This window comes from Kickxella alabastrina (assembly GCF_025024165.1).
Source record: "Kickxella alabastrina strain RSA 675 chromosome Unknown BX661scaffold_1, whole genome shotgun sequence".
NCBI classification, from domain to species: domain Eukaryota; kingdom Fungi; phylum Kickxellomycota; class Kickxellomycetes; order Kickxellales; family Kickxellaceae; genus Kickxella; species Kickxella alabastrina.
The window spans coordinates 1,650,367-1,676,280 of record NW_026251472.1 but is presented as its reverse complement, the minus strand read 5'-3'; the positions used below and the strand labels follow the sequence as shown (position 1 = coordinate 1,676,280).

At 46.4% G+C, this 25,914-nt stretch overlaps 10 protein-coding genes across 10 annotated transcripts; 5 read left to right on the top strand and 5 right to left on the bottom strand.

Annotated features, from left to right (window-relative positions):
• Positions 1 to 1,275: 1,275 nt before the first annotated feature.
• Positions 1,276 to 2,223, top strand: BX661DRAFT_168228 (uncharacterized protein; the record flags this gene model as incomplete). The annotated part of the gene is made up of 1 exon (XM_051533410.1): positions 1,276 to 2,223. One exon carries the CDS (start codon positions 1,276 to 1,278, stop codon positions 2,221 to 2,223), a length of 948 nt encoding a protein of 315 aa, XP_051395444.1.
• Positions 2,224 to 2,542: 319 nt separating this feature from the next.
• Positions 2,543 to 2,942, bottom strand: BX661DRAFT_176011 (uncharacterized protein). Its single transcript, XM_051534235.1, has one exon. The coding sequence runs from the start codon at positions 2,767 to 2,769 to the stop codon at positions 2,557 to 2,559; it is 213 nt and encodes a 70-aa protein (XP_051395443.1). The 5' UTR covers positions 2,770 to 2,942; the 3' UTR covers positions 2,543 to 2,556.
• A 1,342-nt stretch (positions 2,943 to 4,284) lies between these two features.
• On the bottom strand, positions 4,285 to 4,633 carry BX661DRAFT_10372 (uncharacterized protein). Its single transcript, XM_051532406.1, has one exon. It carries the CDS (start codon positions 4,518 to 4,520, stop codon positions 4,329 to 4,331), a length of 192 nt encoding a protein of 63 aa, XP_051395442.1. The 5' UTR covers positions 4,521 to 4,633; the 3' UTR covers positions 4,285 to 4,328.
• BX661DRAFT_176007 (uncharacterized protein) lies at positions 4,459 to 7,877 on the top strand. Its single transcript, XM_051534234.1, has one exon. The coding sequence runs from the start codon at positions 4,746 to 4,748 to the stop codon at positions 7,803 to 7,805; it is 3,060 nt and encodes a 1,019-aa protein (XP_051395441.1). The 5' UTR covers positions 4,459 to 4,745; the 3' UTR covers positions 7,806 to 7,877.
• Positions 7,878 to 10,529: 2,652 nt separating this feature from the next.
• BX661DRAFT_10282 (uncharacterized protein) lies at positions 10,530 to 13,359 on the top strand. Its single transcript, XM_051532401.1, has 2 exons — positions 10,530 to 10,969; positions 11,779 to 13,359. The coding sequence occupies exons 1-2, from the start codon at positions 10,948 to 10,950 to the stop codon at positions 12,861 to 12,863; spliced, it is 1,107 nt and encodes a 368-aa protein (XP_051395440.1). The 5' UTR covers positions 10,530 to 10,947; the 3' UTR covers positions 12,864 to 13,359.
• Positions 13,360 to 16,331: 2,972 nt separating this feature from the next.
• On the top strand, positions 16,332 to 17,603 carry BX661DRAFT_168224 (uncharacterized protein; the record flags this gene model as incomplete). The annotated part of the gene is made up of 1 exon (XM_051533409.1): positions 16,332 to 17,603. The coding sequence occupies one exon, from the start codon at positions 16,332 to 16,334 to the stop codon at positions 17,601 to 17,603; it is 1,272 nt and encodes a 423-aa protein (XP_051395439.1).
• A 114-nt stretch (positions 17,604 to 17,717) lies between these two features.
• On the bottom strand, positions 17,718 to 19,105 carry BX661DRAFT_176003 (trypsin-like cysteine/serine peptidase domain-containing protein). The gene is made up of 2 exons (XM_051534233.1): positions 18,062 to 19,105; positions 17,718 to 17,880 (listed from the first exon to the last, which is right to left on the bottom strand). Exons 1-2 carry the CDS (start codon positions 18,979 to 18,981, stop codon positions 17,799 to 17,801), a joined length of 1,002 nt encoding a protein of 333 aa, XP_051395438.1. The 5' UTR covers positions 18,982 to 19,105; the 3' UTR covers positions 17,718 to 17,798.
• Positions 19,106 to 19,577: 472 nt separating this feature from the next.
• Positions 19,578 to 22,189, bottom strand: BX661DRAFT_176002 (uncharacterized protein). Its single transcript, XM_051534232.1, has one exon. It carries the CDS (start codon positions 22,002 to 22,004, stop codon positions 19,635 to 19,637), a length of 2,370 nt encoding a protein of 789 aa, XP_051395437.1. The 5' UTR covers positions 22,005 to 22,189; the 3' UTR covers positions 19,578 to 19,634.
• A 252-nt stretch (positions 22,190 to 22,441) lies between these two features.
• Positions 22,442 to 23,815, bottom strand: BX661DRAFT_176001 (HlyIII-domain-containing protein). The gene has a single exon (XM_051534231.1). It carries the CDS (start codon positions 23,649 to 23,651, stop codon positions 22,626 to 22,628), a length of 1,026 nt encoding a protein of 341 aa, XP_051395436.1. The 5' UTR covers positions 23,652 to 23,815; the 3' UTR covers positions 22,442 to 22,625.
• A 1,245-nt stretch (positions 23,816 to 25,060) lies between these two features.
• BX661DRAFT_125264 (hemolysin-III related-domain-containing protein) lies at positions 25,061 to 25,837 on the top strand (the record flags this gene model as incomplete). Its single annotated transcript, XM_051532446.1, has 1 exon — positions 25,061 to 25,837. A coding segment is annotated over one exon (777 nt), but the record flags the coding sequence as incomplete, so codon positions are not given.
• Positions 25,838 to 25,914: the final 77 nt, after the last annotated feature.

Below are 25,914 nucleotides of genomic sequence, written 5' to 3'. Positions count from 1 at the left end.
GAATACAAAGAAAATTGGCAAAGGATAATTGCAGCTACAAAGGCGTCCTTTCATTTACGCCCAGCTTGAAAAATGATGCCATTTGAACCTTGCTTTTCAAGTTTGGTTTGTAAATAATCAGAAAAGGAAAAGGCAATCCACAAGTAGCTCCTGTTTGAGCCCAATAGCTCTTTCTAGGCTCTTAGCAGCATCCTACGGTTGACCATTTGAGCGCAAATGTGCAACCTGTACTATAATTGGCCCAAAGCAATACCTTGGCTTCCGGAAAGCTAGAAAGGGTCCTCGAGGAGACCAGTCCCTGTCGCCAACTCTGAATACAAAATTTTAGTTGTAGTAAAAAATATTCGCTTTTGGCAATAATTGGGTAGATGATCGACATCTAGACCGTCTAGACCTGTTGGCGTGGTCTGGTGTTTATTTTTAGACACGCTAATGCCAGGCTGAATTGCTGCTATAAATACTTTGAATTGCAAACCGGTTTGGACAATGAGCACGCTTTTGTGTATTCAATTCAGATGTGCCCAACGGCATACGCCATGGGCCAAGGATAAATGATTCGACAAACGCCAATTAGAGCGCAAAAAAGATTTCATGACTCTACGTTCCAAATATTTTTTTGACAATTCTTATTTATCCAATAGCACGCAAAAACAGGCAAACTGGATAGATGGCTACTCTTGGCCAAAAAAACCAATATTATCATATTTATGAGACGTGAATTAAAAGTTCTGTGCGTGACATGCACGTTAATAAACCAAGCGAGTGAATGTGGGCATTTCATTTGCATTATAAATGTTAAAATATTTAGTACTTTCCGCATTTAGTATTTGCCTCCATGTATTAAAACGTGTATATATGCTACTCGAAACACCATATGGATGGCAAGTTCAACTATCACCGAATATACAAAATGGCATACAAAGTGAATTTTTATTCCGCCATTGCGTGTCAATTTTTGTGGTAAGCCCCTGCACTCGACGCTCTGTTGTCAAACATCTTGTTTTAAAGATGTTACAAAATAGTGCATAGTTATCATATTCGTGTTGTACATGCAGCACAACTTTCATCAACATCATTATTGTCATCTGAATCAAACCACTCCGCCTGTTCTCCATATAAAAGCGAATAAACGGCCGTCTTAAAACTTTCCGCACCAAAATTAACACATACACTTCTTAAATAAACAAATTCACAGCAACTGCCTTTTTCTAACTAAAAAAGTATACCGAGAAGACCCTACTACCATCTAGGTGAACTACATCAAAAAAGTACAGAATGTCCATTGATATGTTCCGGCGCGACACCTTCAACCAAACGACAGCGGTGTGTGACTTTACTTCTGCGGAAGCGGCAGTTAACAGGAGGGGTCGGTGTCACCGATTTAACACCATCCCTGACTTAGGCAGAAAATACAGCAGCAGCAGTGGCGACACGTTGGTTGCGGCGCAAAATATCGACTTTACGCCTGTGCAGCTTCCAACCGCCTCGCAAACCACAAATATAGTCCGAGTTGGCACGTTGCCGCAATCAACGTCGCTTGGCATCAGTGGTGCGTATTCAGGTCTCCCTTATTGGCAGCGCTACAAAAACAAACCCTTGCCAGTCGACGCGACCGATTACAGCAGTGATGAGAGCAGTAGCGAAGGATGGATGACGGGATTTTGTCCTGTCCGCCGGGCGGAGCGTCCTAATATAGGTTTTGAAAAACTACCGCTTCTGAAAAAAGCCGTAGACAAAATAGCAAAGTTTTTCCAAATCAGGAAATTAGCTAGCCGCGATCGACAGCTGGCGGACTTTGCACCCAAATTAGGCAGATTTGCTTTTGGGCGCTGCGACTGGTCTCTGCTCAAGCGGGAACACACTCATGCAGGGTTTCATCGAGTTGGTGGGACCGATTGCAGTAGTCCTCATCGTCCTTTTGCTGCTGATGCAATCATATCTTCTAGAACTGCCGCTGTAGTGGTATCTGCCTATGAGGCCATGCCCGTTTCCGGAAATGTGAAACGACACGGATTGCTTGTTGATACAAGCGACTACAGGTACAAGAGCAGCCACCGGGACAACAACTGCGTCACCGACATTGACCAACACAATAATATTCGACACGTGCATTCGACTATCGTCCGTGGCAATGATGTGCGGTCACAATGCAAACAGGCACGGCTTGTCTCCATTGAGCGCGTTGGTCATATGTATGCGATAAAGCCTATATCTAAAGTATAAACAAAATAGTAAAAAAATCCTGTTGTTGTTTGTGCTATTATCGCCTAGTTTCAAATTATATTTTGATTTTGTAATACTTTCGTACTTCCAGCTATTTCAATTGTAAATTGTTTACAACAAACATTGTATACTAAATAATGACCTAACTTTGTGTAGCAAAAAAAGTGTGGCGATAACTCTCTTTTAGCCTAATTCCTACTTTAGATGATTCATTGGCATTTCTGCATCAACAATGACATTGAATGTACCACTGCTTTGTTGCAGGCAATATTACCAATTGCAAACAGGTGACAATGATATACGAAAAAATGACTGGCATCAATAATAGCAGTGTCAATATAAAAAGCCACACTTTTTCAGCATTTGCCTCGAGGTTTTATCGAGATCTGGAATTAATTGGGGGCAGAGGAGATATCCGAGCGAGGCACAAAATCCAAAACGGGAGCTTTGTTCGCCCACAACCCCAGCAATTTTGCGAATTGCACATATGCAAAACACCTGTGGTTGAGCTGCCGGATAATACGCGAAAAACAGACAAGCAAGCATGGGTGCAGCTATTCAGAAATAATGTAACGCACCAAAGCCACGCCTCCTGCTTTAGTGTGGATGCCAACCATGCAAAAAAATATATTGCGTGTGGTCCAAGAAACAGGCTTTTTTGAAGCTAAAAAATACGGACAAATATTTCGTCAGCTTCGGCCGCTGCAGCGCCGCAGAAAAAGATTAAAAAAAGCTGCGCAGCAAAAAGAGATAAGGCTGACAAAAGCCAGGTCGCATGTGTTTTCAGGCGCTGATTTCTTCGAAAAATGCGGCAAACCGCATCTAATTTCAGCCCACTTGCCCCAAAAATAGCACCGATCAGTTTGTTTATCGAGAGGCTTTGGGCGTTTGATTTCAAACGTTTTTTTGCCCCTAAAGCGGAAAAATGACAAATTGGGAACATAATTAATCTGCCAGCGCAGCGGTTCTCCGTTTCTGAAATAAACATATTGTGCGCGTTGGGCTGGCTCGCCAAATTGGGCAATATTGTTTTTGATGGTTGCAAATATAATTTTTTTGCCATTCCAAGCGCCAAGCATTCTACGATATAAATACCGCAGTACACTGCTGCCAGTTTAAAGTTATTTTTCATCAACAGTGCTCTTCATATTCCTTTTATTTAACCACCAAAATCGCTGACAAGCAACCCCTTTTACGCCTCGCGCATCTACCCATACAGCCACTTATAATACCACCAAATGGATACCGCTGTGCCAGACTACATTTTTATGTCGGGAGTGAGCGCCCAGCAGGCACGCAGCAAGCGCATGACTTCTCGCCCATCCAGCCCTCGCACTCCTGTGGAAGCTGAGGCGGACGACATTGAGATCAAATCGGTTATTGGATACCTGTCGGCAGCCCACAGGGCCTGGCCCGAGCAGATGAAGTTTGACATTCCGCGGTTGGTCCAGATGTAACAAGCTCGCACAAGCTGAACTACCGCTGTACCACTGATCCAGCCAATATTTTACCCTCGCTCTTGATACCATTTTATACTCTGTACTTTATTTTTTATCTTTAACGACTATTCGTATTTTTTACTTTCAAATTAATCTTATTCAATGACCTTTCTAGAATAACACAATAACTTCAAGTTAAAAACAGTTACAGTTGACAGACAACCAGGAATATAAACACGGGTGTAAGCAAATCGTCCAGCAACTGACGAGGCTGTGCTTGACTTTTTCTGTCACCTAGGTTTTTCTATTGCGAGCTCCAAGGGCAGCACGGGACTGATCAAAAGGCATTGCACTAAAAGAAAATAATGAGGCTACAAATATCCTGCAGACCGGCATCCTTCTCCCAGATAAAGTGTTTAGAAACTAGTGGCAATAGCCCACTATGGTTGACGATACTAATCAGTTCGCTGCTTCTTTTCAAAAGAAGCAGGGGAAGATGGATATTTCCTCAAGCCAAAGGCCAAGCCCAAGCGTGTGCGCAAAGTCTCGGGTGCCGCTGTAGACTCGGCTTCAGCTGACTCTGATGATGAATTATTGCGTGGAAAAACAGGGTTTGAAAATCACCCGCTTAAAAACCTGGACTTTCGCTATAGATGTCTAGAGATTTTAATACATTTTCACTAGTGTATCGATCATGACGAAATACTTTTGGCCCGTTTTCGCGTTTCGTCCAATCACGCTTTTTCCATTTTCTTTATTTGCATTCTTCTGTGGTTTTTCAACCTTTTGGCGCCAAGTTGCTTTTTTTGCTTCTTTTTTATTCAGTTGTTGGATTCTAATTTCACTCGCTTTTGTCATTTGAAGAGCTCGTGATAACTATATTTCTCAAATAGACTATGGCGGACAAAGGTGTGTGTTTATTTTTGCTGTTTGCTGTTTGCCATAAAGCGCCTTGTCTCGCATTCAGACCAAAACAAAAACAACACGCGCATTTTGTCCGTAATTCTTAATTCTCATTGCATTTCCCTGTTTTTTTCTAACTCTTCGGCTTTGGTAGAGGACTACGGCAAGGCACTCTGCACAATGCGCCTGTTCGATTCCGGAGACTCAGTGGACCCAAAGGCAAACCTTTTGCAGACCTGGTACATGTATTGCCGCAGCCGGAGCGACTATTCGGACGAGACCTGCGACGAAACCCGCCTGCTGGAGTATGCAGACTACCTCTTCGAGCAGACACAGGGCGATCAGTGCGACTCTGCGAGATCACATTTTTTGTCTGTACAAACGCGACTAGCTATTTTGTGGACAGTTTGGCGCGTTCCTGCGGACTGCAACAGGCGGCGCCGCAAGCAGATATTCAACGAGTCGTTTAAGCCCATTGGCAGGCATGTTGAGGATCGGATTAACGAGATCTACCATATTACACCTTTTGGCAAGTCAAGCGAGCCCAATGCCGAAGTTGTTGCGCCCAGTGATGCTTTCGGATTGGTGCCTGCGGCTACCCCAATGCTTTTCCACGCGAGCTGTGACGACGAGGACGCTCTAGACATTGCGGCCCCAGAAAAGGTTGTTGGTTTGCCTCAATTGGATTCAAGAGACCCGGGGGAACCACTGGCAGTATATTCGAGCTTTGGAAAGCACAAGACTGATTTGTGCGGCGAGTTTCGAGAGCTGGAGCTGGCGAAGAGCGACAAGAAATGGCGGGTATTCATAAAGGAGAGTGACGTGCTGCTCAACTGCATCCTTTTGCGGAGGTCGTCCTACTGCAGTCTCAAGATGCGCCTATGGCACTTGCTTTCCGTTTCGACTTGGCTTGACTCTGATGTCATATTTAACATCTCTCTTGGGTCGCTGTTGCTCGGAATATCTACCTCTCAGTCGGCGTTCCCGGGAACTGAGTGCATTGTCATCGATAGCGCCAAGATCAGATGCACCGCTTTTTTAGACGACAACGACGACGATTATGTCGAGGGCGTAGCTCGGTTGCGGCGAAGCAAGAGCGCCAACCGGATCGCCCATCCCAAGGTTGAGCTTGTTAGGCACAGTCTCGCCGTACAATGCCCATGGAACGCGCTGTCAATGCTACTCTTCTACAAGTGGCACGTGTTGAAGGAGCCGCTTCCGAACTTTAGGGACGACTCGTGGAGGGAAACACTCTTGTTTGGTACCAACGACAGCGAATTTGAGATGCGTGACGACCAGCTCAAATATCTATGCGGTGACCAGTACGAGGAATACTTGAAGGTATCGAGCGGCAGCACACAGTCGTACAAGCGCATGTACCGACGCTCCTTCAGTGTTATGGCAGATATGATTACAAAGTCGTCCGTATTTAAGCGGACCTTATCGACAGCGAACAGCATTACTATGGATCATCACGTCTTGGGCAGCAGCGTGTTCCCAATGATACAGTCTGTGAATGCAGGAGTCGATGACTTTTCGTCGAACAAGCCTCATGACATTCCGCGGCGGCAGTACGTTGTGGAAAATGAGCTGAAGGATTTGATCTTTCCCTTTCTCGACGACGAAGTTACGTTCAGGTTCTACGAGGGCGAAGGCAACAAGAGCGACTGGCACAAATCGCTGGCAGGGTTCTGCAAGGTGCTCAATACTCTGCGGTTGGTTCTTTTGCAAGACATGATGCTGCTGTTTGATGTGAAATTCTACCGCAGAATGCTTCGCGGAAGCGCAATGATGTCCTCAGCCGTTTTCCAGTCGACGCTGTTTGCCAACTGTTCGAAGGAGATAGGTGAGGCCGCATGGCAGGCTGAGGCTCTGTCGCTAACCCTCAATATGCCAAAAGATATTATTTTGACTCGAGTGGTACCCGAAGCAGCACATTACTTGCACACATCCGCTGTTGAATCGGCATTCGAGCCCGTTTCTGCGCTTGGGTCTGCGCTCGCGCTCGCGTCCGATTTGACAAACCCCACAAAAATGAAAAGTATGATAAAGTCCATGGATCCTCAAAAGCGTAGACACAGCACCTTTGGCGACGAATTGCTGTCATCTCCGACATCGACGCCCAAGAAAAAAACGCACATGGAGCCGCATAAGAGGATCAAACGCGTAAACACTACAGATATTGCTGATTTTATTGGTGTCGGCGAATCTTCCGTTGGAGGTAATTCACCGCTGGCATCTTCACCAACCCCCGTCAATGACATTGGTGTCATTTGTATTGATAGCGACAACGAGCACAGCGTTGCCGAACACCAAGACCTGCGGGGTCAGCAGGGCGCAGTTGCCGCCGGTGAGCTGGGTTTCGGGTTTGGGTTATCTGCCTATACGGACGCCCAATGTGTATTGGATGACGTTGTCGGGCAAGAGCAAAACCAAGATGTTGATCATACTAACGACGAGACTATGGACGGTAAGTATGAGGAGGAGGAGCCGATTGAGGATAACTACAACAGCAAGAGAAATAGTCATAGTCGAGCTGCTGCTGCGATTGACCAGGCAACCGCTCTCGGGGACGAACCCGTGGCTGGTGATCCGTTGCAGGAGTCGGGCAATGAAGCCTGGCCTTCTGATGAACCAAACGCACAATGGACTGAGACGCTGGTTCAGTACGTGGCCGATAACAGTGCTGAGGCTGAGCCTGCGCGTGGGACCGAGGTGTCATCTACTGTCGTGAGCACCGGGTCCTGGAACGAGGATGTCGAAATCATCAGCTTGCAAAAGGAACGCGACAATTTGAAGCGCAGGTGCGACAACGCAATTATCCACCTCAACAAGCTCCAAACCATTATGCTTAACTTCCTGCAGCCTGCGAAGGAGTCCCTCAAGTCAAACATTCGGGATTTAAAGCACATCGAGAAGAGGCAGAACAGCATTAATTTACTGGCTGATAGTTCCTTGCAGCAGTTGGACTGGTCGAGCTGCCCTACTGATTTGCATGACGATATAAAGTCGTACCAGACCGAAATAGCGGAAATCGGAAAAAAAATCAAAAGCGCCCGGTCAACCAACAAAACTGCCAACAGGCTACTGGCAAACGCAGAACGCGACATAACCAAAACCATCGAAGACATTTCAAATGTTCTCAAGCTCGAGTCAAGCGGCGACGATTCTACGGACAACAGCAGCATGTTTGGTATGACTGACATTGATGACAACGATGCTATGAGAGGCGCAATTTAGTTAATTTTAGTTTGCTAATCTATTCAACAATTTTTAAATAAACCTCCAAACGTATTGGCAATTAAACAGTGCACACACACTACATGCCCAAGTGAGCGACGGCCATTTTGCTTTTTTTCCTGATGCCATGTAGTTGCTATCACACGACGCGCGGAGAAAGCTGCGAAAATCTAGCAAGCATGCTGCCCGCCAGCACACATGCAAATAACACCAAGTGACTTAAAAGCTGGTCAATTCACCCGCCGTGTTGGTAAGTTATATTCGGCCTGTTCTTTGTATTTTGTATTTTGTATTTTGTATTTTGAACATTACAAAGGACAGGTGGCAGATGACCAGCAACACTATTGTGCTATTGGCACGCGACCTGATATGTTTCGGCCAATTTGTTGTTTAAATATATACGACAATGTTGCCCAGAACTTGCTTTTGGAAAAATTTAATAGCATGTGCGTAAGTGAAGGTGCATATCCACTCTAAATTTGATTACATCAAAAGTAGATGTTTGTATATGAAAGTACACTTGCTTGTAGAGACATGAATACACATATGCACCCTATTATAAATAAGGAACTAAAATGGATGCCCACAAGAAATTAAAAGACTTTTTTGTAGAGACACAAACCGGATACGCTACCACTAGCACAAATAAAAATAATAGCAATTACAGCAGCAAATGATGGAAAACCCAAAGTAAAGGAAAGTATGATCAGAGAAGGATTTGCGCCCGGTGGTTGACAGGTGTCGCTCGGCGGAAAATGAACTTGCCATATAAATTACATTAAGTGAAGCGCTGCTTTGCTTCGCTCACAATAATTAAAAAAGGATCTGTGAAAAAAGGGACTTTCTGAATTAAAAACCGTTTTGTTGCTAAAATTCTACATGCAGCCCCTGCTTTTGAAATTTGCAACCAAAAATGGGCCGCACTGCAATTCAGCTAACTGCGGAAACTGCAGACTGGGCTGACTGTTATAAATTAAAATTAAATGAATTAAAGCAATTTTGATATAGCGACTCGGCTCTGGAAGCAGCGCAGAGGTGCAATGGTGCAGTGAGCCAACGATCCAGCATCCCAACAATTCAGCAAGTGAGTCGTACATATCGGATAATGTGCGAGATACAGTCTTGGTCGAATTGTCGCGGCGGCCAAGCAGTGCATGCTGTTTGCTGATATAAATGACTGGGCTATTTATAAATAGACACATTGAGCGCTCTTCGGGAAAACACCCAATATGTAAACAAGATACAGTTAGGATCAATGGTCTGGTTTTGAAATACCCTTGTACCATTTGCATACATGGGGGTGTTGCATGTAGACATGTCCAAAATAGTTTAATTCATATTGCTGCCAATTGGCGATCAGTTGTCAGAAATCAAGTACCTTGGCTGCCATAAGCAGCACCCGACTTGGTGCAAAGCTGAACCTTGTTGCTGCTTATCACCCACAAAGCCCGCGATTCATGATGATTTTTTATAAATATAAAACTGGCGAATCAGCGTCAACACCAGCGTACATGGCAGCTCTTATTCACCCCTGACCGCCTGCCAATGGGGGGCGTATCAGTCAGCCGGTCGACGGTTTTAAAGCTTTTAGCCAAAAAAACCATAAAATCAAAAAAGCGCTGGCAAAAACTTGAGCAAAATAAACCTGTTATCGGACGTTCCAAAATAAAACAAAAAGCAGCTATGAATGAGCAGCGTTTTTCAGTCCGAAATCTTTTGGTGGATTAACGCAGGAGGCAAGCAACCACCCTCTTCGTGCCCTTCCTTACCCCCTCCTCTCTTCTCCCCTCTCGCGCAGCCTATTGTAACGGAGATGGCCAAAAATTCAAAGATTGCTATTCGGCGCGCGATCTGCCACCAAAAATATCTTAATGTGCGCACAGCAGGGTCCAGTTTTAGTAGGAAATGCAAATGGATTTCATTAGATGGCTTTAGGAACATCCTCTGTGCATGGCTGCTTGTTTTTTTGGGTGCTGCTGTTGTTGCTCTATTTGGCAACAGCTGGTATGGGCATGAAGAAGGCCAACAAGGAGAGAAAAAAAGACAAAAAAGGTGACCGATTAAAAATACCTGACCACCATCACCAGCACCCCCCTCCGAACCACCCCCTCCGAACCACCACTCTCTCCCCTCCCCACTCCCCTCTGGCTCTGTTTATATAAACCGTTGCAGCCCTTGGCCAAAGTTCAGTACACATTAGTTTAAAATAGTGACCACGGCCTTTTCATTTTGTCTTTTTTTGTAGCTTAACCTTTTCTCTTTTGATACTGATCTTTTTTGGCGCGCACGCAAGCCAACGCGCTTGATTTTTCTAGTTTTAGCCGCCTATTACATCATACATTAGCCTCTTCAGGTTAATAGCTTTTTGGTGTGGACATCTACGCACACCATACAATCGTCGATTGTTGGTTTGTAAATATAACCAAGACTGAACAGGCTACAAGCAGCTTCATTTTTCTTCACATCCATAGCCACAGGCGCAGCTGCCGCTGCCTCAATTTATAATCACAGCAGCACTATTAGGGCCGTCATCAAATTCCGCTCCACGTACAATTCCTCGGCCTTATTGTGCTAAGCTTCTACATGCTAGCACTGCGCGATTCTTGCAGCATTGTTATCACATCAAACTTGTTCTCAGCAATTTTGCCATTTAGTTTCTCTAGCCCAGATTTCTGCCAGATATAAAAAAGGGACACTCGCACCCTTGGCATAGCGCAGTGCTTCCCCACATTTCACATTTCGCTCTTCTCTCTTTTTCCTCCTTTTTTGCATCATCAGACACTTTGTCACTTTTTGTTTTCTTTAATTATCCTTGCAGCACTCGCCGAGCTTGCTTGACTATTTGCGTCAGTCCTTTACGTTTTTTGTTTGTTGCGCTTTCGGGTTCATTTTATCTTCTAAACGTTTGCGAGTCACCTCTAAACTCTTAGAGTTTGCCTTTTCTCTTTTCCCTCACATCTCTACTCTTTTCCTCTTCCTTTCTCTTCACATCTCATCTCATCTCATCCTATTTTATTTCATTTTGTTGCTGTTATTACACAACAAATTGCACATATCAAGTTCACCTAACGCCCTCTAGTGCTCCAAACATTATTTTTCGCACACACCTGTTCACACGCATATACATCTGTATTCAGCAACAATGGGACTTTACACCAAACAAGGTACAGTGAGAAATAAATTTACTAATGAGAACATGTGCATGTTGCTTTTCTTTTACTGCCCTTAAAAACATCCTCATGCCTTGACATTACTTGATACGTTGCCATCACTTTGTCGCCTTTTATGCTATTGTTTGGAAATCATTTGGCTCAAATTGTTAACATAATGCAGGGTTTCTCATAAACTCACAATTTCCTGTGTGCTGTTTTCAGCGCTTATTTCCATCTCATTTCGGATGAACTAATCAGCATGTACAATTGCTAGTTGGCAGCGTATATCACATTTCGGCTCTTTATTTTTGTGAATTCATTTACAAATTGCATCTTCTCCGCATTATTGCCGTGGTTTATAAAAGCCGGTGTTTTTCTTTTGTACATTGGCCGTAATAATATCAACTACATGTGTATCCAAAATGAGAGCTTAGCCGAATCCAGATTTGGAATAACAAAAATGTTATGAAAAAGAGGGGCTGGTTGCTTGTTCCAGACATACATGTGCCAATTTGGCACATGTAAGCGCGCCACTCTATGTTTGGAATGTTCTTTACTATCTTTCTAATACAATAGTTTTAATGGTTCTTTTATTGCACAATTCCCTGTCTAAAAATGCGCGAAATCCTGTTCCACAGCCACTGTATAAATTTAGTTGTCCTCCATTGTTTGTTGTTTTATTGGCACTATATTTAACTGAATAGTGATTTTTGGCTCTCAGATGAAACGAAAATATTGTGCATTTAGAGTTTGCAATATTGTATATTTGATTGTCTGCTAATGTTTAATCTGAACACACATATCGTCTCTATGCAATGTAGATCTGAAAGACTCGCAGGAGTTGTACCAAAACTGCGGGTTTATATCCAAAAAGACACGCTCAATATACGCGTGGCGCGCGGCACTGTGGGTGCGATACTGCAAAGAATGCAAGGTAGATTTTGTCGTTACCGAAGATAAGTTGATATCGTATTTGGACTGGCTGTTTGAGATTGACCTGGCCAACAAAATCAACACCAAGAAGAGCTACGTGCCGGACATTCTGCGTGACCACATGGGCAGCGTTATTTGCCTCTGGCGGATTCAGACAGGAAACAACTCTGAACTCACATCCCCGAAAGAAGGAACGCGCTACCAGGCCAAATGGGACGAGATTTTGCGTAAATACCCGCGGCGTGAGCGATTCCAGTCGCGCAGCTACTTGTCCGATGGGCGCTCCATTGATTCTGGCACGGACATGCTGCTACAGGTGCAGTCGGTATTTCCCTCGGGCCACAGGGCCCCTGTAGGTAGCGTCGTCGGCGGCAGCAGCAGCAGCCATCGCGGCCATGGCGAAGGTGACTACCAGCATTCACAGTTCCGCTACCAAGAAAAACTGCAATATCAGTATGGCCACTTGGCGCCGCCAGTGGCATCATCGCAGCTCGCACCCCAGAAGCAGATTCATTATCAGCCATACAGCCCGTACCGTTATCAGAGCCCGGTGGATCACCGCATACAAAGCTCGCTTCAACTGCCACGAGCGCAGTATTCGCAGCAGCAGCAGCAGCTTTACCCGGCAGCCCTGGTAGAGACAGCAGAGCTGGAGTGCCAGCTTCACTGGCTACTCGGCGGATCTTGGGCGCACAGCGTGGCACGCTTCCTTTTCACTGTCGCTATGTCTGCGTGGATTGACCCTGTTGATGTCGTTGGCACCCGGCTGTCTGACATACATTTTGCGTCTAGCACTATGGCGCCGCACTTGCCATCTTCGGTTCTTCGAATTGCAGTGATGACCAGCCCCGCGTCCAGCCAGCGCCGGTCTCCTGACAACGGGTATTTTCCCACTCCGGCCACTCGGCAACATGTAAGTTATATTGTGTGCAATATGCGTGCAGCAATACCATGTCGCGAGCATGGGCGCTAGATATGCTGCTAGCTGTCTGGTGTATCATTTTTTGAGTGCTGCTGATGTTGTGCGCATTGTCAATTTTGTCTGTCAGCTGCACCTGTTTTTAGCATTTCGACAAGCAGCAACGCGCACAGAAATAACACTAGTGTTTGTTCCAATTGTATATTTTCAATTTGCCATCCCTTTCCCCTTGCATAAAACACATGTTGTGCGAGTGCTGCTAGCTGTTTGTGCTCTGTATGTGTCTTGAAGAACTGTTTGATTATCATCCACTTGTATATAACACGGCGTCTTCTTTTTTTTCTTGATTTTGCTCGTCTCCATGGCGTACTGGCATGCACTCGCGGCACTTGTTCTCTTGATGCACCTGCAGCAATTTTAATCACATTGTTTTTATTCCGCAGTAGCAGTAGCAGCTCCAGTGCATTATTCCCAATAATTTGGTTTTCTGTTTTCCTGTGTGCAATTTCACCAACGCCCGTTGCTTGCTCTTGTTTTCTGGTCTGCCTTGACGAGACAAATCATTATGTTCATTATTAACAGCTGGGCATTCTTTTTTATTCTCTTCTCCGCGTCAATTCGGCGCGCATCATATGCCGAATAAGAAAAATGCACTTGCGGATTATAGACCCTAATGTGTCACAAAATAACGTGTCACATTTTTTTGTCTTGTCAGTTTTTGACTGTATAAAAATGAGCCAGTCTATTCGCAGTGCCTTTGCTCAAGATGGGTCAAAATCAACTGCCAAACGCGGTCATCATTAATTGTTATCAAACGCCTAATTCACATGTCCGAAAATTGCATGCTTGGCCGCGCACAAATATAACGATTATATTTTTTGATTTTCCAAATTCGAAATTGCAATTTTTTACTGGCGCCTGACCATCACAATGCTAACACGCTTTTCTTTTCTCGCCTGAAAATCGATTTACCTTGCTTGCGAAGTTGTAGTTCAGCATAATTCGATCGCGGAGCCCCTTAAGCTGCTCATGGAATGCGCTGGGCATGCTTCTTTTCCAGCGCTGGCATGCTGCCGGATCACTGATACCTGAATTTACTGACCCGGCGTGGCGCAACGCACTGGTCATTCCAGCCCGCCCAAATGTTGTTGTGTCTGCTTCGGCTGGCGGTAGTGGTGGCAGCGACGGCAACCTAGGCAGCGCTGCGCTCCCCTTGGCGGCGGCCGAGACTGGCCGTGTATCGATGGCAGAGCGGCTGGCACTCGTGCGGTCATTGATTTCTGAGGACAGGATGCCCGTTCAAAGGTGAGTCAGAGTCAGTCTCCATTGACGGCTTTTTGTTTTGCTTTTTTGTTTTGTTTTGCGCATGCGGGATCAGTGCACCAGGTCTGATGCCAATGAGGATATGGCGGAGGTGAGCAGCCAGTGATATTTTTTATAGCTGGAGCGCTCCTCTTGCACATTCCCTATTTGGAATCATCACAGGATCCTGTTATTATGCGGCTGTAGAAAGATGGACGCATTAAATCGCGCTAATACTCGGTTTGGCAATTGAGCGACACGCGAGTAACTTGATAAAATAACATTGTGGGGCAATTCTTACTCGACCGTTGGTCACTCTGAGCAGAGCAGACCTTGGATTTGCCTTACAATTTGAGTACTGACCAGTCTATTAACTTTTGTTATTTTGCTGCTCTTCGGGTATAGTGTTGTTCGGTCCCGCAGCCTCCAACGCGCGCGGGAAATGGGCATCCGCGATATAGCTGCGGTTTCGCCTTTGTGTGACCAGCGACTGGCGAATGGCGATGGGTCGTGGGCAGAGCCCTCGCTTACGGACAGCGAGTATTCGGACCGCCTTGTCCAGCTCGCGGCAACCAATAGCGGGTTTTTCGAGCCCCATCACACAATCCAGCGGCATAAGGTTATTCCGCTGGACTCGCTGCAACAAACGGTAATCATTGAATTTTCACTGTCATCTGCATTGCCCATTGGCGCTGCCTTTTGTTTTTTGCGCTGCCCATACCTAATTATGAACGATTTACAAGGCTTGCATTGCTGGTAAAGTCACGTGAAAGGGTGTAGACGTCTATAGACTTCCTTTCTTGCAGCTCTTATTGTTCTGTGTTTGTATTTATGTGTCAGCACCCATGTCTACTGCCTTTTCTGCATGTTTGCTGTGTAAATGTTGGTGTGTGTCTCTGTTTGGCCGTTAATCCAATACAGTCACTGTGCATGTGCGTTCCAAAAATGAAGCCAGATTAAATACAAGCTGCCAATTATTGGATTGCTATGTTGCGCCGCAATGGTCAGGGCATTTGCTTCCGTTTATTTATTTTTTATTGAAGTTCAGCCAAGCTTGCCAATTTATCCCTGCAAGCAGCCAATCATATTTTTCATGATAATGATTGGAATGCCAAAAAATGAAAACCTGCTAATATAACAATAATAATTGTTTTTTCGTTCTGCATGGAAATTCTAGATCTTCCCCTGGGCGAACAGTATGCTAAGCATGGTTTCTAACACTGTTGACATTGAAGAACGCAGAAACATCAGCCGTTTTTTGGACTTTATTCTTGATTTGCGAATCGTATTGCTGCAGGTAAGAAAATAAAATAGCCGAAGTGTTTGTTTTTTGGCTGCTGCTGCTGCTGGATTGTAAGTGATGGAGACACCCTGCAATGCTACAATGCTGCTACCAGCACTTAGGCATATCAATCATTTTTCTGGGAATATTTTTTAAAATGTCCAAATAACCGGAAAAGACCACACTTTCCATATATAAACTTTTGCACTTTCAATTCCCGCGCACAAACGTGCAATAGCATATCCACATGTCTGTTCTGGTTTATTATTTATGCATGTGTGCGCATCTTCTCACCCTCTCGTTGGCATCATTTTTATTTGTTAATATAGCCCCATCCCAACAATTGTGTGCTGTTTTTCCTACATGCAGGCGCGCACATACGATAAATCGCCGAAGTACCCAACAAATATCTTGGTGTACTAAAAGTTTTGCTTTTTTGTATTCCTGCTTTATTTTTGGCCAGCATTTGTCTTTCTGAATTTATGCACACTGCATATATTTTTGTATATATATTTCATGTTTTTTGCATGTCACCGTTCTAGAATGCTTTTTTTGAAACTTTCGGCGTGTTTGTCTTTTTCACATAAACAAACATACTCTAGATGTCCACAACTGTACAAAGACATGTATTTGTTTTTTAATTTGAAAAGTTATTTCGCAGTTCAGCTGTGGTTTCTCATTGTCATATTGTGATATTTGCCTTTGGGGGTGGCCAAACAAAACAAGAATGATGGTGATGGTGGCGATTTTTTGTTGGTTGTTATCTTGTTAAATTGACTGGTTTCACTGATCCTTGCAAACAAGTGATACACGTAAAACACAACATATTTTTTGCTAATTTGATTTATTTTCCAATATCTCTGCCTTTTAACGACTTTTACCAATAGGATGTTGCCATTTTAAAATGCTGCGAGAGCTATCTTCCTCACGACTACAACATGGCAAGCACGCTGAGCCACAGGCTGTTTACAACGCCCGAGTTTGCCCAGTTTTGCGATAGGATGCAGATCGAGGCCGCCGACGAGCTCCGGACGCTGCGGGAAACCTTGGACATGGTCATAGAAGACGAAGAGGCGTACAGAACCAGCAGCATGGATCAGTGCAATATGGACACCACCAGTTCTGCCGGTCCCTCCGGGCATGGCCTGCCACACCGACACCCGAACAACATATCTGCGCATAGCGCCATGCGCCCTCCTGCTACACTCCTGCGCGGCCAGAGCAATTCGCTAATGTTAATCGGGTCGCCCTCAGACAGAACCTTTTCGCCGACCATTTCACCCTCCCCGCCCAAGCAGGACACGCGTGCTCTTGGAAGTCACCCAATGTCTCTCATGGAGAGTCCATCGAGCGCCGACGATAATATGATGCGCACGCCTGTAATCAAATCACAGCAGCGCATGTCTCACAGCATGCCTACGCAACCACTTGATATTCCATCCGACAACTATTTTGGCTCGGTTATAGGCGGTGGTGACAGCAGCAGCGGCAACGCCATTTCATCTGGGGTTGACGCGAAAGCTTTAAACAACACAGCTATGCTGCCACTAATCAAACGGCGACGCCCCGAGCAAGCTAACGCCTCGCTCCCTCCACCCTCGCATATGGTGCCAGGGCCCGAAGGCGGGTTTTACCCAGGCGGCCCAACAAAACCACAATGTCATGTGTCAGGGCACCGGCCGCAACGCCTGCCAAGGTCGCCACCCAGCACAGCACTACGTTCGCCGCGCTTGGGCGGCCCCAGGGCAGTATCAATAACGCTGCCCTCGCTCTCACAAATCGCGCAGAACCAACAGCAATTTTTGCCAGTCACTAACCCCCAGGTGTCGCCAATGCTGGTTAGTAGCCCCAATTTGGGCAGGGGATCCAGCTATCAGCGGACAGTGGCAAGCGGGTTTGCGGGCTTGCAAAGGCAGGACACCGATGTCTACATGTCATCGGGTAACATGCGGAGGCCCAGTGGCACAATCACTGAGGGAGGCGCTGGAGGCGGTGGTGGCTACGGAATTGGTGCTGGCCGCGACGACTTTTCGCACAACGATATTGAGCAAATAAGTCTGCTGCGCGAGGAAAACTCACTGTTGCGGCAGCGGCTGCAAAAGCTGGAGATGAGTGTTATACATAAGCACGCGGAGATGCAAACATGGATGTCACGCATTGAAAAGGCTGTTGCGCGCAATGACGATGGAGACCAGCAGCAGCAGCAATAGCGGTGTTCCGCCCAAATATATATAATTATTTTTCATAGTATTGTTGTTTTTTTGCAGCAGCAGAATCAGTTTCTCTGCATTTTATTTTATTTTTTGGTTCAAACAAGTTTATAATTGCAAGGTAATAATGTAAATATGCGTTTATCTATACTCCCAATATACTTTTAGCCACGTGTATTTGACTTTAAGCTTGAGCTAAGCGATGGACAGCGCAGACACAATGACGATTGTGATGGCTGTGAGCAGCGCGCTGGGTACAAAGTGGCCGGCGGAATTGCTATTTTTGGAATCGTCGGTTTTATGCGAGAAGGACCAAATATGCAAAAAAGACGCATAACAAATAAATAACGAAATTCATTAGCAAAAAACAACAGTTCAAGTGAAACAAAACATTGGTGTGTTCGTGTGCGACATAAAAGCAAAAAAATTCAAGAAATGATCGTAATATAACTACTTACCCTTGGCCGTTCGCGTTTTCAAACTTCCGGAGCCCACCAGTTGTCGATTCAATGAAGGACTTGAAATAAGCCACATGTGTGAACAAGCTGATCATCCCCGCACCGCCGCAATTCACAGTGACCGACTTTCCGGGACCCGCAGTGCCAAAGCTGGTGATGCCAACGAGCATATTCTCTCCATTAACCTTGCGAATTAAGGGTCCTCCAGAATCACCAGGACAAGTGTCCGTACCAGTATCTGCAGCAACGCAAATGCGTGGGCCATCATTTCCAGTAAATTTGGTATCCCTTGACCCACAGTCTACCTTGGACAAGGTCGTGAGCTCACCCTTTTTCAGATTCTTCGATGAAGACGTTCCGGTTTCCGACGTGTACCCCCACCCGAGCGCAGTCACTTTTGTTCCGTCACCAACAGTGCTGTTGTCGATGGAAATGGTGGACGCAGGGTTTGACGAAATACTCGAAGCCAGACGCAACAGTGAAATATCATTGACCATCGAAGTGTCATCGTATTGCGGGTGGTTGTGTACCTCCACCACCTGTGCGCTCTTGGAAGGATCCGGGTTGTACTGGTCCTGGCCGATGTAAACTGTGATATCGCTGGCACTCGCAGACTTGATACAGTGCGCGGCGGTTACAATCCATTGATCTGAGATGATCGAGCCGCCGCAGAATGTCTTTTCGGCGCCGTTCTGCAGGTAAACAATGAACGGGTAATCTTTCTGGTGGGTTTCGGATCCGCCCATGATTCGGGGCAGTAGCGCGCCATTGATATTTCCGCTCCTGGTGTTTGGCGGGCGTGCGTGTGTGCCGGGCAGTGCCAGCAGTATGGCTACAATAAACATTATCAGGGCTTGCTTGATCACTCGCAGGCGCCGTGGATGGGCGCGAGAAGTCTGCTGGCTGCTGCTGTTAAGCATTGTAATGTGCACTTTAATATAATGTCTTTTGGATCGGCTTTTTTTGTCCAAATATAATTGAACTATAAAGTATAAATGGAGTATGTGAAAAAAACGAGATAAAGACGGAAAAGAAAATATCAACACAGTTCTAAACAAAGATTTTTCACAACGAAAATGAGCGCCATGTTTGGTTTATAAGGACCGCTTTATTTTTTGCGGAATAAACAATTAGTCTTGCGTCATGAGTTTAAACTTCTGTCACACTGAGGACGCTTTGTTTGCCGCACTTATATTTTATATTGCACAAGAAAGAAAAATACTATTTATCCGCAAAACCGATTGGGTGTTATCAAATTGATAGTTTCCAAATAGAGCAAAGATAAATTTTTTTGTTGGTGCTAAAAATAAAACCTTATTTCCTTGTTTGTTTGCTGGATTGCATTCAATTTTATATTTTAATCAAGTGTAGGTTTGGGATTTAAACTAGCAAACATTAGCATTTGGGTTACACAATTCAATTGTTTGTATTCAAAGATCATATTTAATATGCAAAATGCAAAATGCAATATTCAAATATGATGATCGTGTGGCAAGGGTGAGATTATTAAACTAAAAAAATACAAGCAAGCAAACAAACAAAATTTATTAATTTAATTATTATTGGACAATTTTCAAGTGACCGCCTTGTTGCCCGTTGCTTTTCTCCTGGGCTTCGGTTTATTGACAATTCCTAGCTTGCGCACGGATCTCTCCAGACCTGCTGTCTCAGAACCGCTGGCAACATCCATATCGTGATCAGACTGGCTCTGACCATATTGTTGTTGCTGCTGCTGTGGGTGTTCTAGGTCCGGGTCATTACCCTGAGCCTGATTCACAGCATCACGCAACCACACAGGAATCGGCTGCCCGGAAAGCAGAATCTGGTTGATAGCCTCTGCCTGACGATACTCGTTCTCCCGACGCGAGTATTCGCTACCATACATATTGTTAGCTGTATTCTGGTCGATGATTGCTGGCTGGCGGTAGACGCCAGTGGACAGGGCACCTGCAGTGGCCGCGCGACGGCTACGGTTGCGATTGCGATTGGCAATACTAATACCATTTGCCTGCTGCTGCGGCAGAGCTGATGGCGAATGTGGAACTGAGTTGGTGTTGTCACCAAATGCTTGCGAGAGCCGCGATGGGCCAAACCTGCTGCTAAGAGACTGCGCGTGTGCGCGCATTGATCTCATCATACGGTTTCCACTGGTGCTCGGCCTACCGGTGTTGGCAATTTTTTCCTTGGCAGAGAGTAGGTTGATCTCGGTGGCGATGCTGGCGGGTATGGTTGTGGCGGAATCAAAATTTGAACCGTTTACTAGGTTTTGTTCCGTCGGTGTGCGAATATTGCTGCTGTTGTTAGCGGATCCCCCCGGGGACTCGGCCTGGTGACTGACGGGCATTACGGGCGGAAACCCAAAGGTTACCATACTGCTGGGCGAAACCGGAGTGATATTATCTGGCGACGGGTACTTGTATGCGGCCCCACCGCCAATATCACTATATGCACGGCCACCGCGGATGCCCTCGTTTTTGGGGTAGTGAGAGTTCCCTGTGCCGCGGCGGCTTTCGCCCTTGTACTCGCTCATGGTCATGTTGACCGCACCGTCATCCTCGCCATCATCACTGCTCACGCAACCGTTGGCCTGGTCATGCCTGCGCGCGGAACTGCCAACGCCAATTCCACCAAATGCATTCCGGTGGTGGCGTCTGATTATACGGTACAGCACAGCAATTGCTATTCCAATGGTTACAGTACCCAAGACGGACGACACTATGGCGGCAATGATTACAGCAGTTCTGACCTTGCTCTTCGTTTGTTGTACTTCAACGCCCAACCCAGTGACACTCGTTTGCGACCACGTCATTTGTTCGAGATCCAGCTTATACATGGTGTCGTCCTGGCCGCTCGGCCCAACTCCGCCGTAAATGTACATGTTGTTCTTATGCAGTGCCACGGAATGGCCGGCGCGTGCGGTCGGCCCCGGATTCAGCCCCGCCCCAATATTAATTGGCGCTGTATACCACTTGAAACTGGTATTTCCAGTCGCCTTGAGCATCCACACTGCACTATCCGAGGGCACAGCACCGATGCCGCTCATACCGCCGAACACATACATGGTATCCTTGGTGCACACTGCGGAGTGCAGAATGCGTTCGGAGGGAGGCTTGCCCTCGATATCAACGGCGTACTGCCAGATGTTGTTTGTCGTAGAGAGCAATTTGACATCATTGTAGCTAGAAATATCCATATCAGAGCCCCCAAACATAACAAGAGACTTGATGGAGCTCATATAGCACATGGTATGGTATTTGCGTGCCGGCCCATTACTCGCATAGTTCCATGATATGGTCGACGGCGATAGTATGTCCATGTTATTCGTGATGGCCGGCGGATCAGCAGCGAGATTCTTGTCGACGCTCAGGGGGATCCCGCCATGCATGTAAAATTGATTTGTATCAGGCACATTTGCGAATGCAGCTCCGAAGCGCGTGACGGGAAGCTGGCCCTTTTCCGTCGGCGCGCTCCAACTCCAATGCACGATATCCAGAAGACTAACCGCTGTGGCCGCCCGATTAGGCACGCCATACTGGGTGTCATACACCCAGATACTGCCTGACCCGGCGCCGCAGCCGGGCAAAACAGGACCGGTTGTGGGCGTGTTGGCTGTGTTTGGCGCGTACCATTTGCTGGTCGTTGTGTCGAACACTTGCAGTTTGTTTAGCCCGGATGATGCCGCGGAGAGCGGGTCGGTTATGCCGGGGTCGCTGGTTCCGCCGTAGAGCATCAGTAGTGGGGTTTTGTCTGAGGCTGTGAAGGGAACCATACATGCGAAGGCGCGCCACGATGATATTTGGCTGGAGACTGCCTGTAACTCGTCGAGGTTTGCCGCGCGAAAGGCTGTTGTTGTAGCATGCACGCTGTCCACTAGCAGTAAGGCTAGTAGCAAGGCTAGCAGCAGTGGCGCGGGGGCGAGCAACCAGGCCAGCCGAATATGCATTTTCTGAAATGCGAATGTATGAGTGTAAGTGTATGTATTGCACTGTGTCGTGTTATGTTGTGGATACAGGGATAATGTTGCGACCAAGTGAGAAAAAATGCAGTGTATATTGAGTAATAAAAATTGGAAAAAGAAATATTTATATGTACAATTAGTATTGCAAATTTGAAAAATAAATAAATAAGAAGCCCTTGACCTTTTTCCACCAAAGTTTTTTTTTGCTCAAGTTTGTAGGTATCATTTTTTACAGATATTTAAGGCGATATGCGTGACAGAAAATAATGCAAATAGGCAAATCCCATTTCGGGATTATTTACTCTATTTTGGCTGTCAATACTTTTTTTGCAGTACTATTTTCGGACTGCGCAGTTGTCAGGAGGGCCATATACAGTATTTATAGCAGCAAAATAGTACAATGGGTAGTTTTCATCCAGTTGATAATTTTGTCTTAAATTTTTTAAAAAATTTTTGAGAAGTTTGATGGATGAAAAATAAATAAAAGCATGCAAAAGACCGGATATTGTTTCGATTGATCAAGATCAAGACCGACTCGGTCCACAGAAAAAAGCATGATGAGGGCGAATCAGGCATTGCAGGAACAATAGGCCATGTATTCCTTATTCATTGCAGCGAGGTGTCACACATTGAAATCCCAACAGCATGTGTCCAGCGCAAAGCCCCACAGACGCCAACAAAGTGAACAGCAGCAGCAATAACGACAAACACGTGGAAAATCTGATGCGAATGGAGCAGGTAATCGAAGCGGCCCGGCCACCAGCGCTCAGGGAACCGAGCGCCGTAAAGAGTGGCGCCCACAATATACATTAGGCCCATAACCAGCATATAGGGCACCTGCACAGCATTGCGTGTGTACTCCCAGCCAAACAGCCACCAGGAATGCACGCCCGGGACGACGCCCGATACACCAAGGGCAACAAATGTTGCGGCGCGCAGGGGGCGGTACGCCGGCGTGCCAAATTTCGGCGCAACAACCATGTATGTGGTGAGCAGCCCCAGGGAGAAAATCAGGCCGAGATAGAACATCTTCAGCCTCGGGTGGCAGTAGAACATGTAGCAGAAGACGGGCACGCACGACCCGACAATCAGAAAGACAATTCCGACGTAGTCACACCGGTTGTACGCCCGCTGGACACTGTGCGAATGACAAGTCACCGTGTGGTATATGGCCGACGTGGCCATGCATCCAATGGCGCTCAGAAGAAATATATACATTGTTGTGATATCGTTCCAGTCAATGGTCGGGAACTCGAGCAGCAGGCCGCTGGCTACTGTGAAGCACAGAATGACAAAACCCAGTGCGCCAAGGAGGTGTGTCATGATGTTGCCTGTCTCGTTGTGCAAGTAGAACCAAGACGCGAAGCACTTGGCAAAAGAGTTTGCTGGCGCGCGGTATCCTGTGAAAATATACTGGTTGTCTTTCATCCATTCGGGCAGCTCGGCCCAGCTCAGCAGCCGCTTGCCCTGCGATGCGTGCTGGTACTTTGAGCCTCCGTTTGCGGCGGCCTCAGGCTCCAACAGGGTCGTGGCTTCGGACACGATTCCAGCATCGCTGTCGATTGTTTGCGGGTCAAGTCCGTTCTGCGGCACTGCGGCCACGGTGGGCGTTGTGCGCCTCGATAGAACCATTGTTCTTATGTAAAAATAAAAAATGAAAGCGTTGGTTGTGTTTAAATAAATTAATGCAGGCTACAATAGCAAAGAAAAAAGACAAGTAAAACGGCAAACCGCGAAGAATGCATGGCGGATGGCTACTTTTTTTATTGGGGGGTTTTTTACTTTTGATTTCTAAATCTCGTTAAAGAGCATATGAAATATTAAAACCTCGAGGCGTTCTGTGCCTCGTTGTGCTGCAACGCCTCCCTCGCACTATTTGGGCTTTGGTGATTGATTGCAGGGGGGGTATTGTTGGCAATAATATCACGAGGCGATTTCTGATTGGCATGGCGCCGCTTTGACTTTGGATACCAAAGTGTGCAACGTCCGCTGGTAAATGTTTTTTTGCCTTTTGCTATCGCTGCAGTTATAGCAGTTGGACCTTGCATTACTTTTTTGTGCGCTCGGAGATGTACATTTTCCGCATCTTGGGCGTGTTTTTGTGTTTTTATGTTTTGTTTTGCGTTTTGGGGGAGAGTGTGCAGGAAGGGAGGCGGAAACAAACAGGGAACATCCGCGAGTGGGCCTGCCTCTTTTTCAGCGACCAAAGACAAAAGAAAAATTTTCCCCTTTTATAGGATGATCAGAAAAGTTAGAGTGAGCGCGAATAGACGAAAAAAATTACAATTATTTTCTGAATGCCATGTGTGTGTGCTGTGCAATCACAAGCCTCAGGAGGCGAGCGATTGCCATCGATTTTTAATACTTTTTTCTGGTGGAAGCCCGATTACATTTGCGATTTGCCTTGCTCATATGTTGACAACCAAAACCTTCTTTTCTTTTCTGAATCTCACATTTCTCTTTTGTACTTTTTCTCTTAACACATCTCAGCTTGTATCCCTCTTATCCTTGCAAAAAAACAAAGCATTGAAGCACCTGTTTTTCCTCCAGCTTTTATCTTTATCATCACTTATTGCTCACATAGGCGAGCACACTTTTGCTTCGTTTCACTGACTCTCTCAGCCATTGGGCATACATACCGTTACCCTCGCCGGCGGAAGGAGTGCAATTATTTATCGAGCACAGACACGTTCATATCTCGCGACACGCGACACGCACAGGCACATAAAACGGGGTGGGAAATTAAACAGCTGTCGAAAATGGCGACTGTGATACACTCTAAATCGACGACAGAAGCCACGCAGCTGACCGAAGGTATTTATAACCAAGGGCCAAAAAACCAGCTTCGCTCCCGAGCATCGACGGCGGCGACAAAGGTCGACGCCGCCAATGGCAGCCCAATCGCGTACAGCGCCAAAGACGCCGAGGATTGCACCGACAACTACAAGCTGCCCGAGGTGTACTACCGCCCGCTGTTTGCACCAGGACACCCAAAGTACACAACGACCATCGACGATGTGCCGGCATTTCTGCGCGACACGTATATCATTTCCGGCTACCGGCGCATCTCCAACTCGTACCGCGCATGCCTGCACTCAATGACCTACGTCCACAACGAGTCGGGCAATGTGCTGACGCACTTCGTGTCGCTGGTGTTTTTTATCGGGCTGGCACTGAGCACCAACTACAACCTGCTGCCGGCATCGATGTCCCCCGGCCGCGCGTCGCTGGGTGACTACTTTGTTCTCTACGGCTACATCTTGAGCGCTTGCATCTGCTTTGTGCTGTCGACCATGTTCCACACCTTCTCGTGCCATTCGCATAGCCACCATGTTGCGTGGCTCAAGTGCGACTTTGTCGGCATCCTGGTTCTCATCCTGGGCTCCTTCCTCCCGGGCCTGTACTACGGATACTTTGAATCGCGCATCCTCATGTTCCTCTACATGGCCATGATGCTCTCGCTCTTTGTCGTCGGCGTCACTGTCAGCGTGTCTCCGCACCTGCAGAAGCCCAATTTGCGCTGGCTGCGTCCCGTTGTTTTCTTTAGCATTTCGCTTTCCGGGGGCATCCCCGTGTGCCACCACATTATTGCTCATGGCATTGCTGCATCTGCGAGGTCCATTGGCCTTTATTATATGCTGGGTATGGTTGGCTTTTATGTCGCTGGCACTTTGCTTTATGCATTCAATATTCCTGAGCGCTGGTATCCCGGCCTGTTCGATATCGTTGGAAACTCGCACCAGCTGTTCCACTGCTTGGTGTTTTTCGCCGCGCTCACGCATTACTACGGCATTGTGCAGGCCTTTAAGTGGCACCATAGTGCCCAGTCTGTTGTATGATTTCACATCTCTTTTTTACTATCTTTTCTCTTTTTAATTAGTCTATTTTTCACATA